Source organism: Xiphophorus hellerii, chromosome 6 (assembly GCF_003331165.1).
Source record: "Xiphophorus hellerii strain 12219 chromosome 6, Xiphophorus_hellerii-4.1, whole genome shotgun sequence".
Classification (NCBI taxonomy): Eukaryota; Metazoa; Chordata; class Actinopteri; order Cyprinodontiformes; family Poeciliidae; genus Xiphophorus; species Xiphophorus hellerii.
In genome coordinates, this window is record NC_045677.1 from 29,637,661 (window position 1) to 29,664,907 (window position 27,247).

The 27,247-nt window shown below is 41.0% G+C and overlaps 3 protein-coding genes and 1 long non-coding RNA gene across 19 annotated transcripts in view; 3 read left to right on the plus strand and 1 right to left on the minus strand.

The window, feature by feature from the left end:
- Nucleotides 1–323: 323 nt before the first annotated feature.
- On the plus strand, nt 324–4,069 carry LOC116720986 (E3 ubiquitin-protein ligase TRIM21-like). The gene is given in 2 exon segments (XM_032564543.1): nt 324–1,216; nt 2,469–4,069. A coding segment is annotated over 1 exon segment (1,293 nt). The 5' UTR covers nt 324–1,216; nt 2,469–2,476; the 3' UTR covers nt 3,770–4,069.
- Nucleotides 4,070–12,317: 8,248 nt separating this feature from the next.
- On the plus strand, nt 12,318–15,798 carry LOC116720970 (E3 ubiquitin-protein ligase TRIM21-like). 3 transcript variants are annotated; one of them, XM_032564506.1, is made up of 2 exons: nt 12,318–13,835; nt 13,965–15,798. In XM_032564506.1, exon 2 carries the CDS (start codon nt 13,973–13,975, stop codon nt 15,437–15,439), a length of 1,467 nt encoding a protein of 488 aa, XP_032420397.1. In that variant the 5' UTR covers nt 12,318–13,835; nt 13,965–13,972; the 3' UTR covers nt 15,440–15,798. The 3 variants fall into 3 exon arrangements, with proteins under 3 accessions (XP_032420397.1, XP_032420399.1, XP_032420396.1); XM_032564508.1 differs by having other exon boundaries at nt 12,318–13,204; XM_032564505.1 differs by having other exon boundaries at nt 12,318–12,853.
- A 3,683-nt stretch (nt 15,799–19,481) lies between these two features.
- On the minus strand, nt 19,482–23,253 carry LOC116721101 (uncharacterized). The gene is made up of 2 exons (XR_004339518.1): nt 21,299–23,253; nt 19,482–21,215 (listed from the first exon to the last, which is right to left on the minus strand). It is a non-coding gene; the product is annotated as an uncharacterized LOC116721101 (long non-coding RNA).
- A 211-nt stretch (nt 23,254–23,464) lies between these two features.
- LOC116720928 (discs large homolog 1-like protein) overlaps nt 23,465–27,247 on the plus strand; it is a 117,686-nt gene continuing 113,903 nt past the window's right edge. For 5 of the 14 annotated variants that reach the window (XM_032564401.1, XM_032564406.1, XM_032564407.1 and 2 more), the window contains exon 1: nt 23,466–24,213. In XM_032564401.1, coding sequence (XP_032420292.1) covers nt 24,195–24,213 — 19 coding nt within the window. In that variant the 5' untranslated portion in view covers nt 23,466–24,194. Of the gene's footprint in view, nt 24,214–27,247 lie in introns of all 14 variants that reach the window. The other 9 variants (XM_032564398.1, XM_032564400.1, XM_032564399.1 and 6 more) reach the window with 3 other exon arrangements.

The following is a 27,247-nucleotide window of genomic DNA, read 5'->3' on the forward strand; positions in this document are numbered from 1 at the left end:
CCAAAACCCCATTTAGCATAAATCCTGAGCAATTTTCTAATACTAAACAAAACATTTTCATTCAAACAATTTCCATTTGATTCTGATATAGTCACAGATAGTACAATTTTCAAATACATTCATCATTTACTAGATTAGTAGTTCTAAAATTAGATAATACAATCTTCGTTAAAAACATGCTATTAGTACTTAGAAAAATGTCTTAGAAATTAAATGTTAGTGGTTTCAACATTCTATGTTGTATTCAGTTTTACACCATCCCAGATGTTGGTTTCTGGAAGACTTTTGATCTTCTGTGAACCAAACAGACTTCTCTCCTCCAGGCTCAAGTGATTCTGCCCTGCAGGAGATGCTAATTTTATGGCCTCCTGTCCTCTGATAACACAGCAGGAGGCCCATTGAGAGATGCCCTTTGATCTGCATTTGGTTCCTGTACTTTGAATACTTACCCATCAATAGTTTAGTTTTAAATCCTTAACACAAACCTGTTCAAAATTAAGAAATTTGTTCAAAATAAGAATGTTCAATATACCTTTTACACATGCCGTAAGATTAACTGTATTAAGCACTAAAAATAATCATTTTTCCTCAACAGCACCTAGAGCTGTAGTAATAGAGGGATCTCTGAAAGTTTTCAAGAGTGCAAGAAAACCTCGGCTTTCGTCTTATGCGCATGCAAAACCAGCTTCAGAGAATGTAAATGAGTTTGAACTACATAGATCTTAATTTGGCCCAAAACAAAAACGAGTTTGACTGTAGATTCAGTGATCTGGACATTGTTATCTTGAGACTTATGTGTGAAGGAAGTTGAACTTGTCTTGTTATTTTGGAGATGTTTGGAGACATTTCCCCTCTCATTTGAAAGGCTTCTTCAGTTATGAAATTTAGACTGAGATGTAATAAGGAATGATCTCACTGATAGGGCAGTAAATGACACTAGCACCTTTATTTTCAGATCAGGAAACAAAATCTTAAAGTGAATCTGATTCAGCCAAAGTGCACGTTGGCTTGATGCCTGAATTACTGATGTTTCATTTTATGACTGTGCTTATAAATAAACATGAGGGAGGAAACGAATCTAGAAAAATACTGGAAGTTAGAGGTGTGGCAACACCAGGGGAAGAGGATTGAATTGACTCACCAAAGTGAAGCCTTTTCACAGCATCAGCAGAGTTGCAGACCAGACAAACTGTTTCAGCAACTGAATCAAATAGTGGTGAGTACGAATCCCGATATTTACAGAGTTTCAGCAAGCTATACTAGCGCAACATTCAACAGCAAGTTTCATAAAGTTCTTATTAGATTATCTTTGTAGAAAGACTAGTTTTTTACCAAACAATAGTGACTGAAATCCATAGTAACTTTTGAATAATTTTTCTGGTTTTTATGTTTGTGACAACTATAGATAATAAATTATCCATTCTCTATAATGGGCCTTTGGTGCGGCTTCTTATTATGGCAGAAAGCCTACATAGAGTAGCATGGGGCTATCTCCAATGTTCAACGGACAAAGGGCGTGGCTGGACAGCATGAAGTGAATGCTGTCCAGCCACGCCCACAAAATGACACTTTCAAGTTTTGAGACTTTGCCGTGCAGGATTCACAAATGAAATGATGCATTCAAGGCTGGTGAGAAGTTCTGATGTCTAAGAATTGTCATTGAAATGTTGCATTCAAGGCGTTTTAAAATGACAGAGACATAATTTTAAAATGAAATGGCACTATGTTCCTGGAAAAATACATGATACCACCCCTTTAAGATCACATTTCAGAAGATGGTTTGCATTGTGTTCATCATGTGAACTCGATGAATTCTAAACCGCTCCCACAAAATGGCACTGCTGCTTTTGTTAGTTTCCAGGGAATTTTTATTTTTCCTGGAAAAGAAGAACCTTCCTTTTAAATTAGAATATTTCAGTAGTACAGCTTATTAAGTTAATATTTCTAGAGTCCAGTAACTTTAATATAAATGCATGTCTTTAGCATAGTGTTCTTTGGTTTCTTGGCCAAGTCAGAAGTATGATATTTCCAGTAAATCTGGTAATGCTCAGATATCTGACCTTTTGTTCTTACAATTCTAATTCTTAGATATCCCAGCTTTTCACCAGCCTTGAACACATCGTCTGATTTATGAATCCCAGGCAGTAAGAAAGTCTTAAAAGTCAAAAGCACAGGCAAGTTTATCTGTGCAGTTTTGTTGACTGATCCATGGCAATTAGTGCCCATGCATTGGCCCAATTATATGGATACTGTATTGGTACCTGTGCAGTTTGAAACGTGTACATTTGAGAGACTTTACACATTTGTGAATGTTGAGATACACTTTTATGCATTGTACACATTTGTGAATTATGTTGTAAACTTACAAATCTTATTGTGATCTTTGTGAATGTTTTTGAGATATATTTAGTTTCATAGGAGACCCATTCAACTCTGTTCACATACTAATGAAACACTGACTTTATTAGGAGCTGCGATGAAGAAAGAAGACATCTTGAACACTTTGAAAGAATTAGGTCAGAAAGAGTTTGATGAATTCAAGTGGTTCCTGGAGCAACCTGAGACTCTTCCTGAACTCCCAGCAATCAGTAAACAAGACCTGGAAGGAGCAAATATTCTCAGGGTTGTGGACTTGATTGTGCAGACTTACACACTTGATCGATGCAGGGAGGTGGTCTGCATGCTTTTAGAGAAAATTTAAAAAAATGACCTTAGGAACAGATTGTTAAAAGATTGGATGGGGGAGACGGAGGCTGAAGTTCAGGAGATGATCCAGGAGAGACGACTGAAGATCCAGGAGATCAGAGAGTCGGTGAAGATCAGTAAAGATGCTGCAGACAGAGAGAAAGCAGAAGGTGTTCAGGTCTTCACGGCTCTGATAGAGTCTGCTGAGAGAGGCCTGAAGGAGCTCCTCAAGGAGATCCAAGACAAACAGGAAACTACAGAGAAACAGGCTGAAGACTTCATCAGAGATCTGGAACAGGAGATCTCTGAGCTGAAGAAGAGGAGCTCTGAGGTCAAGCAGCTCTCACAGGATGAAGATCACCTCCACCTCCTCCAAAGCTTCTCCTCCCTGAAAGATGCTCCACCCACCAAGACCTGGACAGAGGTCAGAGTTCATCCACCATTATATGAGGGGACTGTGGTGAGAGCTCTGGCTCTGTTTGAACAGAATAAGGAGAAGATATTGGAGATGAAGAGGATCCAGCAGTTTGCAGTGGATGTGACTCTGGATCCTGATACGGCTCATCCTAACCTCATCCTGTCTGATGATGGAAAACAAGTGAAACATGGAGATGTGAAGAAGAAACTTTCAGACAATCCAGAGAGATTTTCTAAGTGTGTTAATGTTTTAGGACAGCAGAGTTTCTCTTCAGGCAGATTTTACTTTGAGGTTCAAGTTAAAGGAAAAACTAAATGGGATTTAGGAGTGGCCAGAGAATCCATCAAGAGGAAAGAATTTAAACCACTGAGTCCTCAGAAAGGTTACTGGACTGTTATATTGAGAAATGGAAACGAGTATTCAGCTGTTGTTGGATCTCTAATCCGTCTCCATCTCCATCCTGGTCCTCAGAAGGTGGGGGTGTTTGTGGATTATGAGGAGGGTCTGGTCTCCTTTTATGATGTAGATGCTGCAGCTCTGATCTACTCCTTTACTGGCTGCTGCTTCAAGGAGAAACTCTACCCATACTTTGGTCCTGGCCTTAATGATGGTGGTAAAAACTCTGCTCCTCTGATCATCTGTCCTGTTGACCAGGCTGGTTGTTGATCTGATGAATCTCCATAATTGGTGGACCTGTGTGACTGTAGGTGAAGTCCTAGTGGTGGGGAGGTGAGCTGGGAAACAGTCTTAGCTCACCTGAGAGCATCATTAGTCCTCAGGTGGAAGTCAGTTATTCAGTTCACATCTGGATTATTTACTGCAACTCCTCCTCTGTTTCTGCACATATTGAGCTTAATCTGAGTTATTATAAAGTTTAAAATACTGTAATTTATAAATCACTGAACGGTTTAGCACCACAATACATTAAAGATCTGCTGTTGTATAAACCTTCCAGACCTCTCAGGTCTTCTGGTTCTGCTCTGCATCCCCAGAACCAGAACCAAGCGAGGAGAAGCAGCATTCAGCTTCTATGCATCACAAATCTGGAACAAACTTCCAGAAAATTGCAAGACAGCCGAAACACTGATTTCCTTTAAATATAGACTGAAAACCCACCAGTTTAGAATTGCTTTTGAAACATTATAAATTATACATTAATCAACATTCTGATTTGTAACGATAACACTTGACAAAATGTAATGCTTCAATTAAATTTGTATTTTTGTGTTTTTATGATGTAAAGCACCTAAAACTGCTTTGCTGATGAAATGGGCTACACAAATACACTTGACCTTGAACCACTAAAATTTGACGCTACACTGTTTTTGTTTACATTTTTGAAGAAGGAATTTGCACTTGTTTTCTTCTGAGGTTTTCATGTTGTTTCCCTCAGTAGTTCTTGGTGCAGGTTTTCCATATACGGTGAACCCTCGCTATATCGCGGTTCACCTTTCACGGTCTCGCGGATTTGCATTGTGTTCTGCATTCTGATTGGCTAAACAGTCTCTCTGCTTCTTTACCTGTGTGTCAACAACGTTGCGGTTTAATATGTACACGTATGTAAAACAGCTTGCCAAATTTAACATAATCGATGGTGGCATGTCGGTTTATAAGAATCTTTTTGCCCAGAAGAAAAAAGTGTGACAACAGCTACCGATAACTATGTTCTTCTGTCGAAAAAACACACCTGCACCGCGGGCTTTAGAAGAAAAAAAAACACTACAAAGCGGAGTCAGGCTGCAGCGGCTCAGTCAGAACAGCAGTGAAATACACGTGAGTCACTATTTGTGCTACTGTACTTTGTTTTTTTCATAATCATTTTTTATTATCTTCCGTTCTAATCCAATAACTCAGGTCGCGGTGGGGCGGCGCTGATCTTTGCAATTCGGGCAGGGAATCCGCTTTCAGTTCGTATTGGTGATTAAAATTATTATTTTACAGTACAGTAGTTATTTGTAAAAAAATAAATAAATGTTTATACAGTACTTTTTATTTGTTAAACAAATGTGTGGGCCTGTAAAAAGGTTTTGTTCTTTGGTTTCAATGTATTATGGAGTATTTCATTGTATAATAATTGTAAAAAAATAAAGGTTCCTACTTTGCGGATTTCACCTATCGCGGTTCTTTTTGGAACGTAACCCCCACGAAAAACGAGGGTTCACTGTAGTTTGGATCATTTACAGTGCAGTTTGAAAGTGAATCACACCTGCTGAAAATGTAGCAAATAGGGGCGTGGCAATCAATCAAATCAGTCAAAAAGTGTATGATTGGTGATCGCCGATCACTGTCTCTTGTTCCCATCACAAAAACCGATCACCTGTATCTCACTTCGCAGTCTGCATGTGCAACTGATCTCCTCTGACCTTCACACTGAGGAAGCGCGCGGCGATAAATCCTAAGCAATGCGGTGAGGAACTTTAACGCTCTGAGTGTGAATGCATTTGACTTTGAATGAATGTTTCCTTTTTTACTTGACATTTTTTGATATAGGCAGGGTTGTGAGATTATTTGACTCTTGTCAGATTTAGGGTACTGAGAACCTGACAAATATTATTTTCCTGATTGCAGGTTTTTCAGTTGCCCTTTTGACGGAATAGCTGCTGTAAAGTAACTGCAAGTATTTTGCATGTTTATGTCTAAATCGGGTGAATTTATTGCCAGATAATGTTTTAATTTCGCCAGACAACATAGTAGCATTTATACCTAAAGTGAGAATTTAACAGCCAATTCAGGTAATCGGCAGTGATTGGCCATCATGGGTGATCAGTATCGGAATCAGCAACTAGAAAATTTCGGAAGAAATTTAGCCGGGGCCTGCCAAGGCGCGCCCTTCGGTCTGGGCCCGGCGTCGTCACGCCACAAATCGGCGTCGACGCTAAAGAACGCCGCAACGTAATCAGTGGCACGCGGAGAATCGCAAGAACGTTAAGTAAGGCGGACGTGCACCATTCAGTATTATAAAGTAAGTATATCAGCTAAAATCAGCAGAAACGCTAATGTTAGCGTCATTGCTTTCATCAGCATGTGGGAAATCACTAGGATATTTTCTGTAATTGATTTACTCCATTCAGTATACTAAACATTGCTAAAAAGTAAAATAAATAGCTAATAGCTTATTGAAGCTAAAATGCTAACGCTAATGAACCTTGCATTGAACTGTTTAGTAACAGTTCAATGCTCATAAACTTCAGGAAGGCAGTTCATTAGCATTTACCTAATGATTGTCACAAATATAAATTTTCAATAACGCACACACACAACATATTACAGTTTAAAAATATATATTGACCTTATGTTAAAGATTTCTACAAACTTTTTACAGGTAAAGTTTACAATGAACCAAAATTACAACATTTAAAGAATACCATAAATTTAAGAATCTAATGTCTCTGCAATAAAAAGAAATTGCTATCTTTTTTATTTTTAAACAACACCTCATATTGTTAAATAACTGATTTTATGTATTCAAGTTTTAAATATTACATTTGAGTTTGCATGGATGTAAAATTACTGCTCAGTTTAAAAATTACAGTATTTTTAAACTGAGCAGTTTAAAAATATGCTCAGTATTTTTAAACTGCTCAGCTAAACTTCGCTCTTTAGCTCGTTAGCTTGTCGATGTTTCAGTTTTATTCGCTGGGAAAATTATTCTTTGTCTGCTTTGAAGATAAGCAGACAAATAATAAAAAACAAGTTTTGATATTAACTCTCAACTTCATTCACAAAACTTTTTCGTTATTTATTACACAACGAACATGCATTTCACATAAGAACAAAACAATGAGGTGACGTTGCCTGTCCTTGAACACAACGCTGATCCCTCTTCACCCTGTCACCAACTCACACACATCCTCATTGTGTTGTGTTCTGTAAATAAACAAAACACAAGCAAAATCAATAAACTATATGCATATTCCAGTATACTGAGTTTTGGTTTTACATTCATTCTATTTAAATGTAGTTTGTTTGTGCTTACCAATGTTTTCTGGCCGGATGTCTGGCACCGTTTTCCCCTGGTCAGTTCGTCGATGTCTGGTTTTAGTTCTATTCTGTGGAAATCCGCAAAACGGCGTGTAGGTTTTCGTCAGTAATGCGCGATCTGTGCTTGGCCTTGTTTAAAGTCATTATTGAAAACATCTGTTCGCACAGATAGGTGCTTCCAAACGTGGACAAAACACGAGCTGCATGGAGTCGAAGCTGTGGCATCAAATCAGGGGGCAGTAGACGGTAAAAGTCCTCGATTGAAACATCACGGGACTTCGCTCTTTAGCTTGTTAGCTTGTCGATGTTTCAGTTTTATTCGCTGGGAAAATTAATAATCAGCTTGAGGTGACTCTGCTGCACTCTAGTGGCGAGAAGCCGTAATGTTGGTTGGTAAGAATCGGAAGGCATTATGGGATATGTAGTTTGTAGTCAATTCGTGCTCAAAACCTATTTTAAGTCAATCAATGGGGCTGTAAAACGGTGGTAGGGGGGAGAGGGCCACATAAAATGACGTAGCGGGCCACATGTGGCCCGCGGGCCTTGAGTTTGACACATGTGCAATAGAGGATCTATCTGCTGCTCATGCAAAACAGTCTATTTTAATCCCATGTGTAATAGTCATTGGGTTAAATCAGTTATATAATGCTGAAAACGCAAGTAGTTGATGTAAAAATATTCAAGGCTTTTATTTTGAAATTTTCAGTATGCTTCATTTCAAAGGGCCAAACTAATACCATGTGTAACAGTGCTTTGGATGAAAAAGTCAAATAAAGCCAAAAAGAGCAATTACATGATGTAAAAATATTCAAGGCTTTTATTTTGAAATTTTCAGTATGCTTCATTTCAAAGGGCCAAACTAATACCATGTGTAACAGTGCTTTGGATGAAAAAGTCAAATAAAGCCAAAAACAGCAATTACCTGATGTAAAAATATTCAAGGCTTTTATTTTGAAATTTTCATCAAGCTTAATTTTAAATTGCCACACTAATCCCATGTGTAACAATTGCTGGGTTAAATAAGTTATATAAAGCTCAAAAGAGCAATTTTCTGACGTAAAAATATTCAAGGCTTTTATTTTGAAATTTTTGTTAAGCTTCATTTCAAAGGGCCAAACTAATACCATGTGTAACAGTGCTTTGGATGAAAAAGTCAAATAAAGCCAAAAAGAGCAATTACATGATGTAAAAATATTCAAGGCTTTTATTGTGAAATTTTTGTTAAGCTTCATTTTAAAGTTCAAAACTAATCCCATGTGTAACAGTTACTGAGTTAAATCAGTTATATACAGCCCATAGCAGCAATTAGTTCTAAAGGCCAGTTCAGTCCTGATCTGTTTCAACTGAGGATAGATAGAACTACAATGATGCGTATTTGTAGTCCAAATCAGCAGCCAATAGCCTCTTGAGATCCGTTGCTATGTTAAATAAGTTTCACACCAAGGTGTGAAGTGTTAGTGAAACAGCCTGAGAGCCTCAGAAAATCCTGTCGCATGACTTTGCTCTGAAGCACCGTGACAGAAAACCGTATGGTCTAGATAAATTTCGAAAACATTTTACCGGAGCAGACAGGCGTATCAATGTGAGGACCGATTTTGATACTAATCGTGCGATATTTGTGGGCGTGATGGCGATTTCAAAAATGATTTGGGTTGAAAAAGTTGTCTTCATCTCTCACTCTAAGCAGCCAGAGACGCACTCTAACTTTAGGAAAAATGAGAAACTTTGGGTCGCTTAGAGACAAATTGTGGACAAACCGTAACTGGTATCGACGAGCCGTCTTCACTTTCGAAGAGATCACAGACGTATCTACAAAATGAAATTTGAATGGCATTTCTAGGTGAATTTGTGACGACACAGAAAATCCTCAAAAATAGGGTATTTCCAGGATTTTTCCCATTGACTTATAATGGGGTTTTTTTCGTAGTTTTTTGCGAATTATGTCGCCATGTTCATCCCGAATCCCACCAAAAGTAATAGCTGGAATGGCGTGAATTTTCTGCAGGTTTTGATACCTCTTTTGTAGGTGTGCACGCAGCGGTATGAGCCGCATTAACGGTGACGGAAGAAAAACTAGAAAATTTCGGAAGAAATTTAGCCGGGGCCTGCCAAGGCGCGCCCGTGGGTCTGGGCCCGGCGTCGTCACGCTACAAATCGGCGTCGACGCTAAAGAACGCCGCGACGTAATCAGTGGCATGCGGAGAATCGCAAGAACGTTAAGTGAGGCGGACGTGCACCATTCAGTATTATAAAGTAAGTATATCAGGTAAAATCAGCAGAAACGCTAATGTTAGCGTCATTGCTTTCATCAGTATGTGGGAAATCACTAGGATATTTTCTGTAATTGATTTACTCCATTCAGTATACTAAACATTGCTAAAAAGTACAATAAATAGCTAATAGCTTATTGAAGCTAAAATGCTAACGCTAATGAACCTTGCATGGAACTGTTTAGTAACAGTTCAATGCTCATAAACTGCAGGAAGGCAGTTCATTAGCATTTACCTAATGATTGTCACAAATATAAATTTTCAATAACGCACACACACAACATATTACAGTTTAAAAATATACACTGCTCAAAAAAATAAAGGGAACACTTAAACAGGTGTTTAACACTTAAAGTGTTCCCTTTATTTTTTTGAGCAGTATATATTGACCTTATGTTAAAGATTTCTACAAACTTTTTACAGGTAAAGTTTACAATGAACCAAAATTACAACATTTAAAGAATACCATAAATTTAAGAATCTAATGTCTCTGCAATAAAAAGAAATTGCTATCTTTTTTATTTTTAAACAACACCTCATATTGTTAAATAACTGATTTTATGTATTCAAGTTTTAAATATTACATTTGAGTTTGCATGGATGTAAAATTACTGCTCAGTTTAAAAATTACAGTATTTTTAAACTGAGCAGTTTAAAAATATGCTCAGTATTTTTAAACTGCTCAGCTAAACTTCGCTCTTTAGCTCGTTAGCTTGTCGATGTTTCAGTTTTATTCGCTGGGAAAATTATTCTTTGTCTGCTTTGAAGATAAGCAGACAAATAATAAAAAACAAGTTTTGATATTAACTCTCAACTTCATTCACAAAACTTTTTCGTTATTTATTACACAACGAACATGCATTTCACATAAGAACAAAACAATGAGGTGACGTTGCCTGTCCTTGAACACAACGCTGATCCCTCTTCACCCTGTCACCAACTCACACACATCCTCATTGTGTTGTGTTCTGTAAATAAACAAAACACAAGCAAAATCAATAAACTATATGCATATTCCAGTATACTGAGTTTTGGTTTTACATTCATTCTATTTAAATGTAGTTTGTTTGTGCTTACCAATGTTTTCTGGCCGGATGTCTGGCACCGTTTTCCCCTGGTCAGTTCGTCGATGTCTGGTTTTAGTTCTATTCTGTGGCAATCCGCAAAACGGCGTGTAGGTTTTCGTCAGTAATGCGCGATCTGTGTTTGGTCTTGTTTAAATTCATTATTGGAAACATCTGTTCGCACAGATAGGTGCTTCCAAACGTGGACAAAACACAGGAGCTGCATGGAGTCGAAGCTGTGGCATCAAATCAGGGGGCAGTAGACGGTAAAAGTCCTCGATTGAAACATCACGGGACTTCGCTCTTTAGCTTGTTAGCTTGTCGATGTTTCAGTTTTATTCGCTGGGAAAATTAATAATCAGCTTGAGGTGACTCTGCTGCACTCTAGTGGCGAGAAGCCGTAATGTTGGTTGGTAAGAATCGGAAGGCATTATGGGATATGTAGTTTGTAGTCAATTCGTGCTCAAAACCTATTTTAAGTCAATCAATGGGGCTGTAAAACGGTGGTAGGGGGGAGAGGGCCACATAAAATGACGTAGCCCGCGGGCCTTGAGTTTGACACATGTGCAATAGAGGATCTATCTGCTGCTCATGCAAAACAGTCTATTTTAATCCCATGTGTAATAGTCATTGGGTTAAATCAGTTATATAATGCTGAAAACGCAAGTAGTTGATGTAAAAATATTCAAGGCTTTTATTTTGAAATTTTCATCAAGCTTAATTTTAAATTGCCACACTAATCCCATGTGTAACAATTGCTGGGTTAAATCAGTTATATAAAGCTCAAAAGAGCAATTTTCTGATGTAAAAATATTCAAGGCTTTTATTTTGAAATTTTTGTTAAGCTTCATTTCAAAGGGCCAAACTAATACCATGTGTAACAGTGCTTTGGATGAAAAAGTCAAATAAAGCCAAAAAGAGCAATTACATGATGTAAAAATATTCAAGGCTTTTATTGTGAAATTTTTGTTAAGCTTCATTTTAAAGTTCAAAACTAATCCCATGTGTAACAGTTACTGAGTTAAATCAGTTATATACAGCCCATAGCAGCAATTAGTTCTAAAGGCCAGTTCAGTCCTGATCTGTTTCAACTGAGGATAGATAGAACTACAGTGATGCGTATTTGTAGTCCTAATCAGCAGCCAATAGCCTCTTGAGATCCGTTGCTATGTTAAATAAGTTTCACACCAAGGTGTGAAGTGTTAGTGAAAGAGCCTGAGAGCCTCAGAAAATCCTGTCGCATGACTTTGCTCTGAAGCACCGTGACAGAAAACCGTACGGTCTAGATAAATTTCGAAAACATTTTACCGGAGCAGACAGGCGTATCAATGTCAGGACCGATTTTGATACTAATCGTGCGATATTTGTGGGCGTGATGGCGATTTCAAAATTGATTTGGGCTGAAAAAGTTGTCTTCATCTCTCACTCTAAGCAGCCAGAGACGCACTCTAACTTTAGGAAAAATGAGAAACTTTGGGTCGCTTAGAGGCAAATTGTGGACAAACCGTAACTGGTATCGACGAGCCGTCTTCACTTTCGAAGAGATCACAGACGTATCTACAAAATGAAATTTGAATGGCATTTCTAGGTGAATTTGTGACGACACAGAAAATCCTCAAAAATAGGGTATTTCTAGGATTTTTCCCATTGACTTATAATGGGGTTTTTTTCGTAGTTTTTTGCGAATTATGTCGCCACGTTAAGCCCAAATCCCACCAAAAGTAATAGCTGGAATGGCGTGAATTTTCTGCACGTTTTGATACCTCATTTGTAGGTGTGCACCCAGCGGTACGAGCCGCATTAACGGTTACGGAAGAAAAATAAAGAAGAAGAAAGAAACACTTTCTCCGACAATAGTAATAGGTTCCTGCCATTGCTTTGCATGGCAGGCCCCAATAAAAAACCTGAATCCATAGCATCCGTTGTAGCAAATGTTGCAATTTTGGTCCTCAAACAAACCGAGTCTACCAGACTATCAGGTGTGAAAACACTCCCATTCTTGTGCAGTAGTTAATATATTAAATATCTTTTGTTCAGTGTTCTCAGAATATTGAGATGTGCTGTACAACCAGTATGACAGGATGAATGTTTTTGTCTTTAGCAACAGTTAATGCCCAAGGCTTGAGCTTGCATTGCAGCTGTGCTAAGTTCAGTTTACTCAATGACACTAACAAGTTCATTTTGGGATTGTGAAACAAAATCTTAAAGTTAACTTGATACAGCCAAACTGCACATTGGTTTGATGCCTGAAATACTGAAGTTTTAGTTTATGACTGCTTAACATGAACATGAAGGAGAAAACAAATCTAGAGAAATACTGGAAGTTGGAGGTGGGGCAACACCAGGGAGGAGGTTGAAATAGACTCACTAAAGTGAAACCGTGTCAGCAAAGCCGCAGACCAGACAACCCGTCTCAGCAACTGAATCATACAGTGGTGAGTACAACCCCTGATAGTTACTGAATTTCAACAAGTTGTGCTAGCACAGCATTCAACAGCAAGTTTCATGAAGCTCTGATGAAGCTATTTCCAGTGTTAAATAGGAAAAGAGTGTGACTGGACAGGTCTCTAGTCCATCACCAGACAACAGAGATGCAGGACAGACAACCATGTACGCACCAATACCTGAGGACAGTTTAGGGAGACCAGTTAAACCAGTCACGTTTTAGACCTGTGAGAGAAAGCTGGAGTACCCAGAGGAACTCGGACATGGAGGGAGAACATGGAAACTCCAGGTGGAAAGGTTGGAATTTGAACCCACAACCTTCTTGTTGCCAGACAACAACAGTGGTTCTACTGAAAAATAATAATTCAGATTGAATTTTTAATAATTTTTATGCATGTGCTATATATAAATGTATGAATATTTATTATATATGCAGCTGTAGGTCTACAGCTGTACTGCTTAAAGTTGGAAATTTGATTTTGTTGGCGAGGAATCGTGTCTGAAATGTGTATTCAATACACATACATTCAACTTTTTGAGTTTTACATCATGTTATAATGTTATTCCCTCATCAAAAACATACTTGGAGTGTTGTCTTGATCCATTCATTCATGTTTGAGAAATCCGTTAATCATTATGATTAAAGGATTTGGTTGCCATACCACATCTGTATGGTATAGCAACCATACAGATGTGCAAGACGCCTGGGTGGACCTAGCACCACCTTTGTGGCGCAGCTCCTCTTCTGATTGTAGTGTCCAGGCTTTGGTACAGTATTTTGTATTCCAGCGAATGCAGCATTTCCCAGGAATAATCTGACTGGATCTTAAAGACATCTGTGTTTGGCTGGTGGTTTGATTCATTCGCAACTAGAGAGGAGAGAACAGAGACTTAGTTGTGTGGAAGCACGAATAAGTCTATTCTTCAAACCTTCCACACCTTCAGCATATTTCAATTATATTATCTCTGACTGTAAGTAAAGCTCTGAAAATTTTTAATTAAAATGAAAATACAGAGCTAATTTCATTCAACAGTAAAAAGTTGTTTACTGTAAAAACGGTTAGCCAGATTATGTCTCACTTTGTTTTCTGACTTTATCAGGAGCTGCTATGGCGAAAGATGTCATCTTGAACACTTTGGAAGAATTAGGTCAGGAAGAGTTTGAGAAATTCAAGTGGTTCCTGGAGCAACCTGAGACTCTTCCTGAACTCCCAGCAATCAAGAAAAAACACCTGGAAGGAGCAAAAACCCTCGACATTGTGGACTTGATGATGCAGATATACACACTTGATCGATGCAGGGAGATGATCTGCAAGATTTTGGAAAAAATAAACAGGAATGACCTGCGGACAAGATTGCCTTGCTATAAGAATTCAGAAAACAGGATGTGTCTGCAGCACGATAAACCTCTGGAGCTGTTCTGTAGGAACGACCAGACATGCGTCTGCTTGGTCTGTCCTGTTTTAGACCACAAGAACCACGAGCTGGTTCCTCTGAGAGAAGAATCTGAAGGAAAGAAGGCAGAGCTGAGGAAGACGGAGGCTGAAGTTCAGGAGATGATCCAGGAGAGACGACTGAAGATCCAGGAGATCAGAGAGTCGGTGAAGATCAGTAAAGATGCTGCAGACAGAGAGAAAGCAGAAGGTGTTCAGGTCTTCAGGGCTCTGATAGAGTCTGCTGAGAGAGGCCTGAAGGAGCTCCTCAAGGAGATCCAAGACAAACAGGAAACTACAGAGAAACAGGCTGAAGACTTCATCAGAGATCTGGAACAGGAGATCTCTGAGCTGAAGAAGAGGAGCTCTGAGGTCAAGCAGCTCTCACAGGATGAAGATCACCTCCACCTCCTCCAAAGCTTCTCCCCACTGAAAGATGTTCCACCCACCAAGACCTGGACAGAGGTCAGAGTTCATCCACCATCACATGAGGGGACTGTGGTGAGAGCTGTGGCTCTGGTTGAGGAGAAAATCAGGGAGAAGATGAAAATGATGATGGAGGTTGAGATGAAGTTTGTCCAGCAGTTTGCAGTGGATGTGACTCTGGATCCTGATACGGCTCACCACAACCTCATCCTGTCTGATGATGGAAAACAGGTGAAACATGGAGATGTAAGGAAGAAACTTCCAGACAATCCAGAGAGATTTTCTACGTACGTGAATGTTTTAGGACAGCAGAGTTTCTCTTCAGGCAGATTTTACTTTGAGGTTCAAGTTAAAGGAAAAACAAAATGGACTTTAGGAGTGGCCAGAGAATCCATCAACAGGAAGGGAATAATCAACCTGAATCCTCAGAACGGTTTCTGGACTGTTGGGTTGAGAAATGTAAATGAGTATGAAGTTTGTGCTGACTCTCTAGTCCGTCTCCATCTCCATCCTGGTCCTCAGAAGGTGGGGGTGTTTGTGGATTATGAGGAGGGTCTGGTCTCCTTCTATGATGTAGATGCTGCAGCTCTGATCTACTCCTTTACTGGCTGCTGCTTCAAGGAGAAACTCTACCCATACTTTAGTCCCAGCCTTAGTGATGGAGGTAAAAACTCTGCTCCTCTGATCATCTGTCCTGTTGATCAGTCTGATCGTTGATCTGATGAAATGATGAAGAATCATGTGGTTGAAGTCCTGCTGGTGGAGAAGTGAGCTTGGAAACGTCTCAGCAGGAAGTCAACAGTTCAGTTCACAGCTGGATTATTTGCTGCAGCTACTTCTTCTTCTGTGTTCTGCACGTTTTCATCTTTTGATCACATAGATAGAGCACAGCCCACATAAGGAGGCCTTAGTCCTCAATGTGGCCGTCACATGGTCGAGTCCCAACCTGATGACCTTTTGCCGCATGTGTTCCTGTTTTTCATTATCCTCTTTCCTGTGTGGTCAGACTCTGGAGCCAACAAAAAACCTTAAAACCTTCTTTTTGCATTTACAGAAATAAAAATGTAAAACTGTAATTGACTGTGTTGCCTTTATTTGAGATTATCTAAATTGTTTTATTGAGGAGAAAAGTAGGATGGGAATCAGAACCGGTTCGCCGTAGTTCAATGACATGTAATCGTTAAGCTGGTTGCTTATGGGTTCCAGTAACGTGTGGCGTATTTGCGTGATGACGTTTTGTACACACATGCCTCCAACCACACAGCATGCAACCGATTTGTACGAATGTAGTGTTTGATAACGTTGCTTAGCAATAGTGTCTCTCAGGGGCAGAAAGCTTTGAGCGCACCGTCTCCTGTTTTGAATGTCCTAGGTACCGTTACACTCCTCTGCATCCTGGTTACACATCAGAATAGGTCCTCAGTAGGTAATATAAATCCAACACAAACACGTCATGAAATGTTCCTGGTTCTTGAGGGAAGTAAAAATGGATCCTCCTCCTCTTCATCTCTTCAGTTTCCAAATCACAGAAGTGACTTAAATTACAGACTATTGTCTAATCTTCCTTCGGATGTGAAACACTTGGAAAACAGTTTCTAATTAAGTGTGTGAGCATCTAAACAGTAGTGTGTTTGGAGAGTTTCAGTCCTGTCGAAAGTTACTAATGATACTAAAGTCAGGATTGACCTTCTGACACCTTTTAAAACACCAAATATTTTTCCACTATTAAAAACAGTTTTGATCTTTCCAGGCTCTTTATGTTTATAGTATCTGCATCAGGGGTGCACAGATTTTCCGGTGCCAATTTTCTTTAATTTTGGGAGATCGCTGATCGGCCGACTTTTACATATGAAACTTATCTTATCCATCGATCTTCTCTCGCTTGGCAAATGTGCAAGAATCAACCACTGTCCTGTTTTGCTGTCCCGTGAAAATGGTTTCACTGCCAGACCGGCACACCAAGTTATGTCTGCACTTTACAATTAACAGAAGTTAATTGTAAATTAACTATTGCCAACTCAACAACTTTCTTGTTATATTGAGCAACATTTCATGCAAAAAAAACAAATGGTATCTGCCAAAATTGGAATCGGCAGGTTAAGCTTTTTAAAAGATTGGTAATCGCCGATCGGCCAGAAAACTGCAGTCGGTGGATCCCTAATCTGCATCAAAAGTCTTGAAGAAACTGGAAAATAATCTATCAAAGATTTTCTTTGACTTTTAGTTTTATTAAATCTTGTCATATCAGCAACGTTTCTCAGAGCTCTGGCTGCAGACACAAAACTACTCTATTTTGAAACTACCCTTCCTGCCACCCACTCCCACACCTCAGGATGACCTTCACACACCGACGGTGCAAGGCTCCAAGTCGCATCACTTTGTCGTCTAACAGACCCTGTATTCTATTTTACCTAGTGATCATCTTTTTTTTACCCCTCCAGGGGGTCTTTTGTGGCTCTAGTGTCCCTTATACGACAGTAGGCTGACAGGAAACGGGGAAGGAGAGGGGGAAGACATGCGGCAAATGTCGTCGGGTCCGGGAGTCGAACCCGCGACGCCCGCGTCGAGGACTCAAGGCCTCCAAATACGGGTCGTGCTAACCGCTACGCCACCACGGCACGCCCCCTAGTGATCATCTTTTAAGTGCAAAATAAATAAATACAAAGTGAAAAGTTACATTTTTCATTTTACAGACAAGAAATTTGGGAATAAAATGTGAAATATTTTTTTAACGTAGCCTTATCCGAGCTGCAGCCGTCACTTCCGACGCCATTGAGACGCCAATAACCTTGGTTGAGTTTTACCACAGACATTTGGATGTGAAGTGGTAGCCCTGTTAGCATGCTTAGCCTTGTGGCACAATGGATAGACAAAAACTTTGAACTTAAAAATGACAGCAGATTGGAGAGAATTATTTGATTTTGCTGTATTTTACTGTGACGTCCAGCAGAGGGCGCCATCAGTTTAAATCTTCATATGATGAGCCTACTTTTCTTGATGATTACATCCGTCAGGAGGTCAAAGTTCATGGTTCTTCTGTAGCTAGAAGTAAAACCACTATGTTATACTGTACCCTGAACGCATCACAGATCATTTCTGCAACAGAAAATAATTTTCTCCTTTGTTTTTCTTTATGGGATGAATTCATTTGTTCATTGATAGATGAATGTTCATTGATCTGTCAGTCTGTGGTCTGATCTGAGTTTATTATAATAAATCCATATTTTCATTCATGTGCAGCGTTTGTGTTGTGAACTGGTGGTTCAGTCATGTTAGGACTTCCTCTGGATAAATCACTGACAGTCGAGGAGCTTTTACCAGGAAAATATCAAACACCTGCAGCAAAATATTTATTTATTGATATAAGTTTATTTTTTATTCTTAAAAGAATGTGTATATTTATTTAGTTTATTTTTAACCTTTCCATACACAAGTCAACAAAAGAAAGCACAATGCTCAAAACAAGCAAACAAAAATGAAAAACTAGAGCAGAAATAGATAAATAATATTTAAACTTCTGTCCATGGAGAGAACATTGAGAGGAATCTGGTTCTGATCGGTGAGTGAAATGTTCTGCAGAACCAAAGCTCAGCTTTTAAAACGATCCAGAATGTTTTCTGGTGTTTGGCTCCCTCTGCTGGTTCAGGCGCGTAGCTGCAGTTTGAATAACACGTTAATATGAATTTCCGTGAATTAATCATTAATGATCGATAACAAACAATAACAAGTCATGATATAAAGATGAGGAACCAGCAGAACCGACAGGCGACCCGGTTGGGTTTTCTACCTTTATTATGATGTAAAACATAAACAACATGATGTAGTTCCATACCTCCTCCAGTTACGTAACGCCTCCACCCAGACTGGTTGGTGACCTCTGACCTGCAGCACACACATGGAGGAATGAACAGAGGATGACATAAGAAGTGTTAATCCTCCTTATCCTGCGCTGACGGATCACAATCAGCCTGGAAATCCTCGGCACGCAGCTGCTGCTCCCTCAGCCTCATTGTTCCAGAACCAGCTTCTCTGTAGTGGACCTCCAGAACCCGAGCCTTCAGGTGAAGCCTTTCAGGTTCTGGAAGAACCCAGAAACATTGTTCTGCAGAAGCTGCAGAATGACAGAGGATCCGATTGTTTCACAGAAACTGGGTCCTCTGTTGGGAGGTTGGACCCGTCACACTCTGGTACCGCTCTGGTACCGTTTCACATGCTGCATTGTTACCCACTGGAGCAGAAAACAGCTGATCGTATGTTCAGACTGCTGCTCCATTTGAGACCCAGTCCTGTCCAGAACCGCTGATCCAGATCCCTCTGTAGTCCGTTCAACCTTCAGATCGGATTGAGGTTCTCCGGGTCAGATTGGACCGGATTGTTAAAACTGATATAGTGATAATGTGAACCAGAACCATTTCTGCAGCTTCTCCAGCTCAACGGCCTCGTTGTCCTCCAGAACCAGCAGAACCAAAGCTGCAGCTGGAAACCCGTTTCTGTCAGCTTGAATCAAGTTTATCCATAAAACCTTTCATTACGGACTGGATGCAACGCACTGGACTGGACCAGAACCGAGCCGGGTTCTGGTTCTGCCTGTGAAAACAGAGTTTTTCCTGTGCACTGTCACCACATGCTTGGTCAGGAGGAGGGAATGTTGCAGGCAACTGCAACACTTTATTATCACTGGGATCAAACTGAACAACGTTTCCCTCATGAACGCGACTTCAGCTTCAGTTTTACTGGAATGAAGTGGATTTCAAACATCTGACGGGAATTACAACTTTATAAATAATACAAGTCAAATATAAAAGCTACAGACGCTCTGAGGCTGGTTCCACAGGAATTCAAGACATATTTACAGACAGTCTGTGGGAGGAAGCTGGAGTACCCAGGAAGAGACACTGTAGCACAGGGAGAACCCCCTGCTTAAGGCTGGGATTCAAACCCAGAACCTTCTCACTGCAAGGCAGCATCACTGGCCACTGCAGCATCATCCTAGTTAACAAACACAACCTGAACATTTCACACAGCTACCGAACGCAGAACATCAAGAAAACCTGCAAATTCCACAAATAAATACAGAAATATCAACAAACATGTAGAAAACCTTCCAGTTCAGTTTTCACCACTGGAAACTTCAGTTTCCTTCAAAAAATCTGCAACAATCCGAACATTTAGCTCAGATGTTCCGGTCCGACCCGTTTGGACCGGAACCAGGTGAAGCTTTACCCTGCATGCTCCCGGGTTGCAGTCCTGTCTGTAACCATGGCAACGGCCAGCGAGGCGATGATGCTGGAGCCAGCGCTGGCCGCCCGTCCGTTTATCCCGGCCCGTGTGTGTTTCTGGTTCCGGCTGCCAAGAACCAGATTTGAGCTGTAGATTAATGATGAGCATGTTGTCCCGATCCGATGAAATCTGACATGAGCAGTAATCACATCCAGCCGGGCCAGAACCGCGGCAGAGGGGCGGATAAACCCCGAGCTGCTCACCGCGGGCTGGAGCAGAACCGAGTCCGGTTCCTGTCTGCAGTCGTTCTTCAGGTCCATTTAATGTTCAGGCAGCTGCTTCAGAGTTCTGACCCGGTTCTGATCAGCTGGTTCTGATGAATGGAGAGGGAATGGATGACCTTAAAGGTCCTTTCATCTCTGCACATCTGAGTCTTTATAACAGTTTTTTATTTCAATCACAAACTGTTTATAAATAGTTTTAAATCCAAATTTCTCAACTTGAATTTTATTTCCTTTGATTCAAACTAAACTGATTGATTTTATTTTTCAGAAAAAACAGGAAGGATTTTATCCTCCTATTGAAATCTCAGTAACTTTACAATTAATGCCAGTTTTTCTCTTTGTAAAATATTAAATAACTTTATCATGTTCCAGGCTGTTCACTTTACTAGTTTGTGTTTAACTGTCACATAAAGTCCTGATAAAATCATCTGAAGTTTTGTTTGTAATTATTGTTTGTAATAAAGGGTCCAAACTGTGTGAACACTTTGCGTTTAATCCAGTTTGTGTTGATTTGTAAACCGGAACATGAACGAGTTTAGAGGATAATCTGATCTGATTTCACTCCGTTAAACTGTGAGGCCAGGATGTGGAATAAACAGAATCCAGAAAAAACTAGAATACAATTCTGATCAAATACAGGAAAATCAAAAACATCCAAACAGTTTGGGATCAATAATCAAACAGAAATCAGCCCAAAGTTCTACTGAGACCTGCAAAGTTTCAAAAAGTCACAAGGAAGAAGCTGCTGGTCCAGACCGGACCTGCTGGACTCGGAGGAGCTGCTGGTCCAGACCGGACCTGCTGGACTCGGAGGAGCTGCTGGTCCAGACCGGACCTGCTGGACTCGGAGGAACTGCTGGTCCAGACCGGACCTGCTGGACTCGGAGGAACTGCTGGTCCAGACCGGACCTGCTGGACTCGGAGGAACTGCTGGTCCAGACCGGACCTGCTGGACTCGGAGGAACTCTCCAGCTCAGAACCATAAAACTCTGTAAAAATAATCAGGAGAAAAGAAAATTCATAAATCAAATCAAAGGTTCCAGCAGATCCTTGGATCATTTTTTCATCCTACCAGTCTGACTTGACTGATCCCAACCAAGTCTGACTTGGATGATTCTGTTTATATCATCTAGGTCTGACTTGGATTATTTTTTTGTCCTATACAAGTCTGACTTGGATAATTTGGTTAGATTTGACTTGGATAACTTGTTCATGTCTTGGTCTGACTCGTTTCATTTTTTCCATCCTATTCAGGTCTGACTAGGATGGTTCAGTTCAGAACCGACTCGGACTCCAGGTCCCACTCAGATCATCCCTTCCTCAGGTGCTTTGGTGACTCGAATCCTCCCCTCCAGGTCTGACTCGTCTCCATCGGCAGCAGGATGGCGTGACAGCTCCTCTCTGCTTCCTGCAGGTTTCCACGGCGACGAGGCGGCGGCCCGAGGAGGAGGCGGGTCCATCCATTAAACATGAAGGTCTAAAAATAAAGGAGGCCTCCTCTCCTTTAATCTGGACCGGAGCTCCGAGTTCGCCGAGTGCCTCACATCAGAGACACGGAGCTACAAAGAGAGAGGAAGAGGAGGCGTCTTCATCACCGTCATTGAACAGCTCGACCTCTGACCTCGCCGTTTAGTAGCTCAGGCCTGACCTTTAACCTTCTGACCCGTCAGTCAACAGGTCACGTGATCAGGTTGGACCTGTCTCGTTGCCATGGAGACTTCCTGATACTCCTCCAGGTTCTTCTCTGGACCTTGTCCACTCAGCTGTCTGTCCAGAACCACTCAACTTCAGAACCGCTCAGTTTCGGTCCAGAACCGCTCGACTTCAGAACCGCTCAGTTTCGGTCCAGAACCGGGTCACTGGCTCCTGTGGTTCAGGTGGTTCTTCAGCGCCTGACAGTCACATCCGAGGGAGAAACTCCCATAAAGCCTGAAAAAACTCATGGACGGGTCCGAGTTCTGCCCAGAACCATGACTTCACCGATTCTTCACTTTACACAGAAACCCGGGAAAAGTTCTGACCCAAAACCACCAACTTACTATCAGTGATGAAATGTTTTAATAGTTAGAATAGATGACAATAAGCTGAGCGGTACCGGTCGTATTCAGTCCTTCATCCGGTCCAGTGGTTCCTGTTAGACATCAGAGTAAAAACAGAACCACAGAAGAAGAATTGAAATCAGGAAGGCTCTGATGGACCGCACCAGTTGGGTTCTGGTAGAACCAGACATGTTCAAAGGTGGTTCTGTTGGTCCAGAACTTCAGGAATGAAAACAGCAGGAAGTCTCCAAGCTGCAACAGCCAATAAAAAACTGTTACCATGGAGACGGTGGAGCCAGGACGGTCTCAGCGACAGACCCAGAACAGAACCATCAGAGCAATCCGTCCGTCCCGCAGAACCTTCAGTCGTAGATGAATCCCCAGAACTCGTCCTCGGTTCCTGTGAAGCTCTGGGCCTCCGAGAAAACGGATCACAAATCAGAGAAATCTCAAAGTTTGATCCTGAAATGAAGGATTTCTCAGAAACATCCATCCGTCTGTTCATCCAACCAAACTCAGACCCATCCATCCGTCTGTTCATCCAACCAAACTCAGACCCATCCATCCGTCTGTTCATCCAACCAAACTCAGACCCATCCATCCGTCTGTTCATCCAACCAAACTCAGACCCATCCATCCGTCTGTTCATCCAACCAAACTCAGACCCATCCATCTGTCTGTTCATCCAACCAAACTCAGACCCATCCATCTGTCTGTTCATCCAACCAAACTCAGACCCATCCATCCGTCTCTTCATCCATCCATCCTTAATAACAGTTTTTATTCCAATTAATTGTCATCAAACGACAGAACCTGGACTAGAGCCGAACCAGGTTCTGCTGGTGACCCAGAGATCAGAAAAGGTTCAGGAGTAACAGGATTCTGGACCCGACTGGTTGATTTTAAATGATCAGAACCAGGAAGTCTGTGTTCTGGTTGACCGGTTCTGGTTTTATCTCCTGATTCTCCTTCAGTTTTCCGGTTTTCCATTTTTCCTCCTGCTGCTGCTCTTTCTCCTCCTGCTCCTCTTCCTCCTCCTCCTGCTGCTGCTCTTCCTCCCCCTGCTCCTCTTCCTCCTGCTCCTGTAGGTGAGCTGCATGATTGGGCGCCAGGTTGGAGGGAGGGATTCAGGAATCACATGGTTTACGTTTGCAGCTCTGTCAGACGCCATTTTGGAGGAAAGTTTGGGATTTGTGAGACCTGGAAGGCTGCAGGGAGAGGAGCAGGAGGAGTGGGAAGGAGCAAACAGGAGGACTCGTCCACTCGGGGAGTGGGACACGCATACAGCTCTCAGGCTGCGGCTTCCAGGGCTCTGAGGTCTGCGGGCCGGTGCGGGATTAGGCGGCGGGACAGAGTTAGGAGTGTCTCCTCTAGGCTGGAAGTTTGTCCCGGGTTTTCTGGAAGGAGGTGCGGAGCTCCGGAGCGGCTCGGTCTCCTCCTCTGCAGCCGGAGCAGCAGCTGCAGCGGCGGGCAGCTCCTCCTGTCTGGCTCCCTGCCTGCCCTCAAACTGGGTGTGTTTACCGCGGACTTTGGCGCAGAGCAGATCCCGGATCCCAGCTGCTGGAAAACAGATTCCCACTTTACTTCCATCCAGAGCCGAGCAGCGGCCAGCCTGAGCGCTGCTCCCCGGCCGGAGGAGCCTCTGAGGCGGGGAAGTGCAGCTCGGAGAGTCGAGTCCTCCCCGGAGCTCCCCTCCCCCCCCGGATTCTAAGTTTTCTGCGTGGTTCTGTCCCGGTTCAGGACCGGTTCGGTTCTGGGGTGTTTCTTGGACGGGTCAGGAAGTTTGCTCGGTGTGGAACTTGGTGTCGTCGTGGAGGGATTTTTATTGGATTTTCTTGGATTTTACGGGAAAAACAATTGGAAACCTGTTCTGTGCGGGAAGTGTGTGTGTGGTTCTGAGCTCCGAACTGAACCGAGCCGAGTCAGAACATGCCCGTTAGAAAGAAAGGTAAGCCGCTTTCACTTCTTCAGACTAACAGACTGAAAGCTAACGGCTAAAAGGATCTGAAGTTGGTGTCACAATCGCAGCTGGTATAAAGGGCTGTTCCGCAGGTTTAAAGAACTCTGAACCTCAGATCTACACTTTAAAAATATTAAATTAATCTCTAGTGCTTAAATATGGAAACAGCTTCATAGAGTTTATTAAGCCTTTTTATTGATTCTTTTAATACATCTTAAAGTGAACATCCTTCATATAAATAAACATACGGAGGGCCAAAAAAACCAGCAACCCATAATTAAACCATTAATTAAATGTACCATAAAATAATTAAATGCTTAATTTATTATTTTATCTGTAAAAATCGCCCATCAAAATTGTGGGGCGGAGCTTATACAGATTTGTTGATCTCCACTAGTTTTGCAATGAGTTCGTCTGCTAATCGTAACTTAGAATTGTCATTATAGGAAAGCTCATAAATATCTTCCATTTGCAATGACTGCCATGATTTTCTAACTTGTGGAGTTTATTTTTGTCCCTTCTGGCCCTCCATAGATGTAGTTTTTTCCCCAGTAAACATAAAAAGCACCTTCCTGCCCTCTTGGTGGGGTTTCTGTAAAGCCCTCATGTTTTTGGGAAGGAGTTCCAGTCGAGTTGGTGAGTAGATGTGAAGCGGGAAGGTCAGAGGTTCTGTGTTTTGGTATTTTTGGGTTTTTCTGTGATTGAATCTCATCAATAACAATAATTAATCACTGCTGCTAATCAGAATTGACCCTTAAAGTTAGAAAATTACAGTCGAATCTCTGAGATACTTTGATTTGGGCTTTTTATATTTTAACTACTTAAAGAGAAATTTGTTTAAAAATTTTTACTTTTAGTTTATTGTAATCAAAGTTTTTCTTTCCGTTTCCACCAGGGTCCAACAGTTAAACCTTTAGGTTAGACTGAAGATTTCTGCTCTAATAAAAACAAAAAGTTAAAAATTACATTTTCTGATTTTTTCAAAAATAGACAAAACTGTGTGTAAAATAAAATAAAGTTTATTTTAAACTGAAATCAGTTTCAAACTCAAGAGATTCTAATCTGACTCCAGGCTCTTAAAGTTCTCTTTACATTTTGTGATACGATAATGTTTTCTGCTTCCATAATCTCCATGACTCTTTTTCTCTCTATATAATCTGTCACGCAACAAATAATTATATACATTAATCCAGTCCATGTCCAGTTCTTAAGCTCCATCCAGCCTTACAACCAGAATTAAAATAAATTTTCTGACAACTAAACTGTTCTTTCTGAATCTCTGTATTGTGCAATAATTTAGTCTCATTATTCTAGAGCCGATCGCCTTAAAAACTGTGGACTGGCCCTTTACAGGTGCTCTCAGTCAGAGGCCAACTTCAGCGCGGTGTGCGCTAACCTGCTGAGGAGGAAAAAGTCCAACTGCAGCTGAATAGAAACACATAAAACACCCAGAAATGCAGAGCTACACGAACCCGGGAGGAACCTGGGCTAAAGGTGCTAAACACGGCTCAGTTCGGTCCTGCTGAGCCCAGCCGAACCGCACCAGGTGAAGTTAAAACCCAGCTAGCCTCTTAGCTTCAGCTGCTAACCAACTTCTAAATGGGGCACCTTGTGGGAACTAAAAATAAACTGGAATATCAATAAAATATTTACCGCGTCCTCATAAAGGTCCTTTAACTTGAGGTATGTTTGCCGAAAAAGTCTTAAAAATATTCTCTCTCAATATAAACTATAATGGATGGTCGTAGTTTTTAGTTTATTAATGTTTAAAACGTTTCCATTAGCGGCCGCCGGTGACGCTGCAGCGGTTCTGCTCAGAGGATCCAAATCAACCGGTTAGTGAAGAGAAAGTTGATTTAAAATCAGAAAGCAAAGGTAGTGCAGGCTCAAAATCTAAAGTGTTGCAAATGTTCCAGGTAGCAGGTAATTATGGGATGTTAGAGCCTTTATTACTGGAAATGTAAAATATTAATTATCACAAAATCTTTATAAAAGTTACTTTGGTCCCAAAACTGAACTTAATAGAAAATACTGGCTGTGATAAAAATGAAATAAACTGAATCGAATGTATTTTTCTATAATAATGAAATGATTAGATTTTCTCAGATGGACCTCTTGTTTTGGTCCGGTCTGAACGTTCAGATCCAGAACCTCTGGTTCCGCTCGGACCCTGAGGTTTTCCAAACCGGCTCTTTTGACGTTTCGGTCAGATTCCTGGGATTTGTTTTTTACTTCCTGGATTTGTTTTTGTTCTGAAGTAATGAATCTGGGTTGGATTGGGTCGAACCTCTGGATCAGCTCCAGATCATCCTGGGCCCGGCCCGGTTCTGTTCAACCAGCTTCCAGAACCGGATCAGGTCGAAGAGTTTATCTGGATTTGAAAAAACGCTCCAGTTTAGAGTCAGAAATAAAGACCAGTAAATGATAAACCAGTTTGGTTTTAGATGTGAATCAGAACCCTGGACAGACGTTGACATCTGGATGGATCATCGGTTCTGATCCGGAACGTTTCAGGGAATCATTTGATGGATTTCTGCAGCAGATTTAGACCCTGAATAAAATGCTGGATTTCCCAGCGATCCGAACATCGGGTCGATCCGAACCGTTCCTGTTTAAGTCCAACTCGTCTTCCGGGTTTCAGACGGAATTAGGATAAGATCCTTCAGTAGATCTGTTGATCAGTGATCCGCCAGTGGATCTGTTGATCAGTGATCCTTCAGTGGATCTGTTGATCAGTGATCCGTCAGTGGATCTGTTGATCAGTGATCCACCAGTGGATCTGTGATCCGCCAGTGGATCTAATTCTGCTGGACGATAAAGTACAGCAGAAGTTATTGTGATAATATTTTTGTTCCATTTTCCAGTAATAAAACGGTAATAATGGCAAAATAATGTCAGATCACATTAATAAACTTTAAATTCTAACATTTAACTCTGAAACTTAAACATTTTAAATGTCCAAAAAATAAACAAAACAAACAAACAAACTATAAATAAATTTTCCTTCCAGAAAAGTTTTATT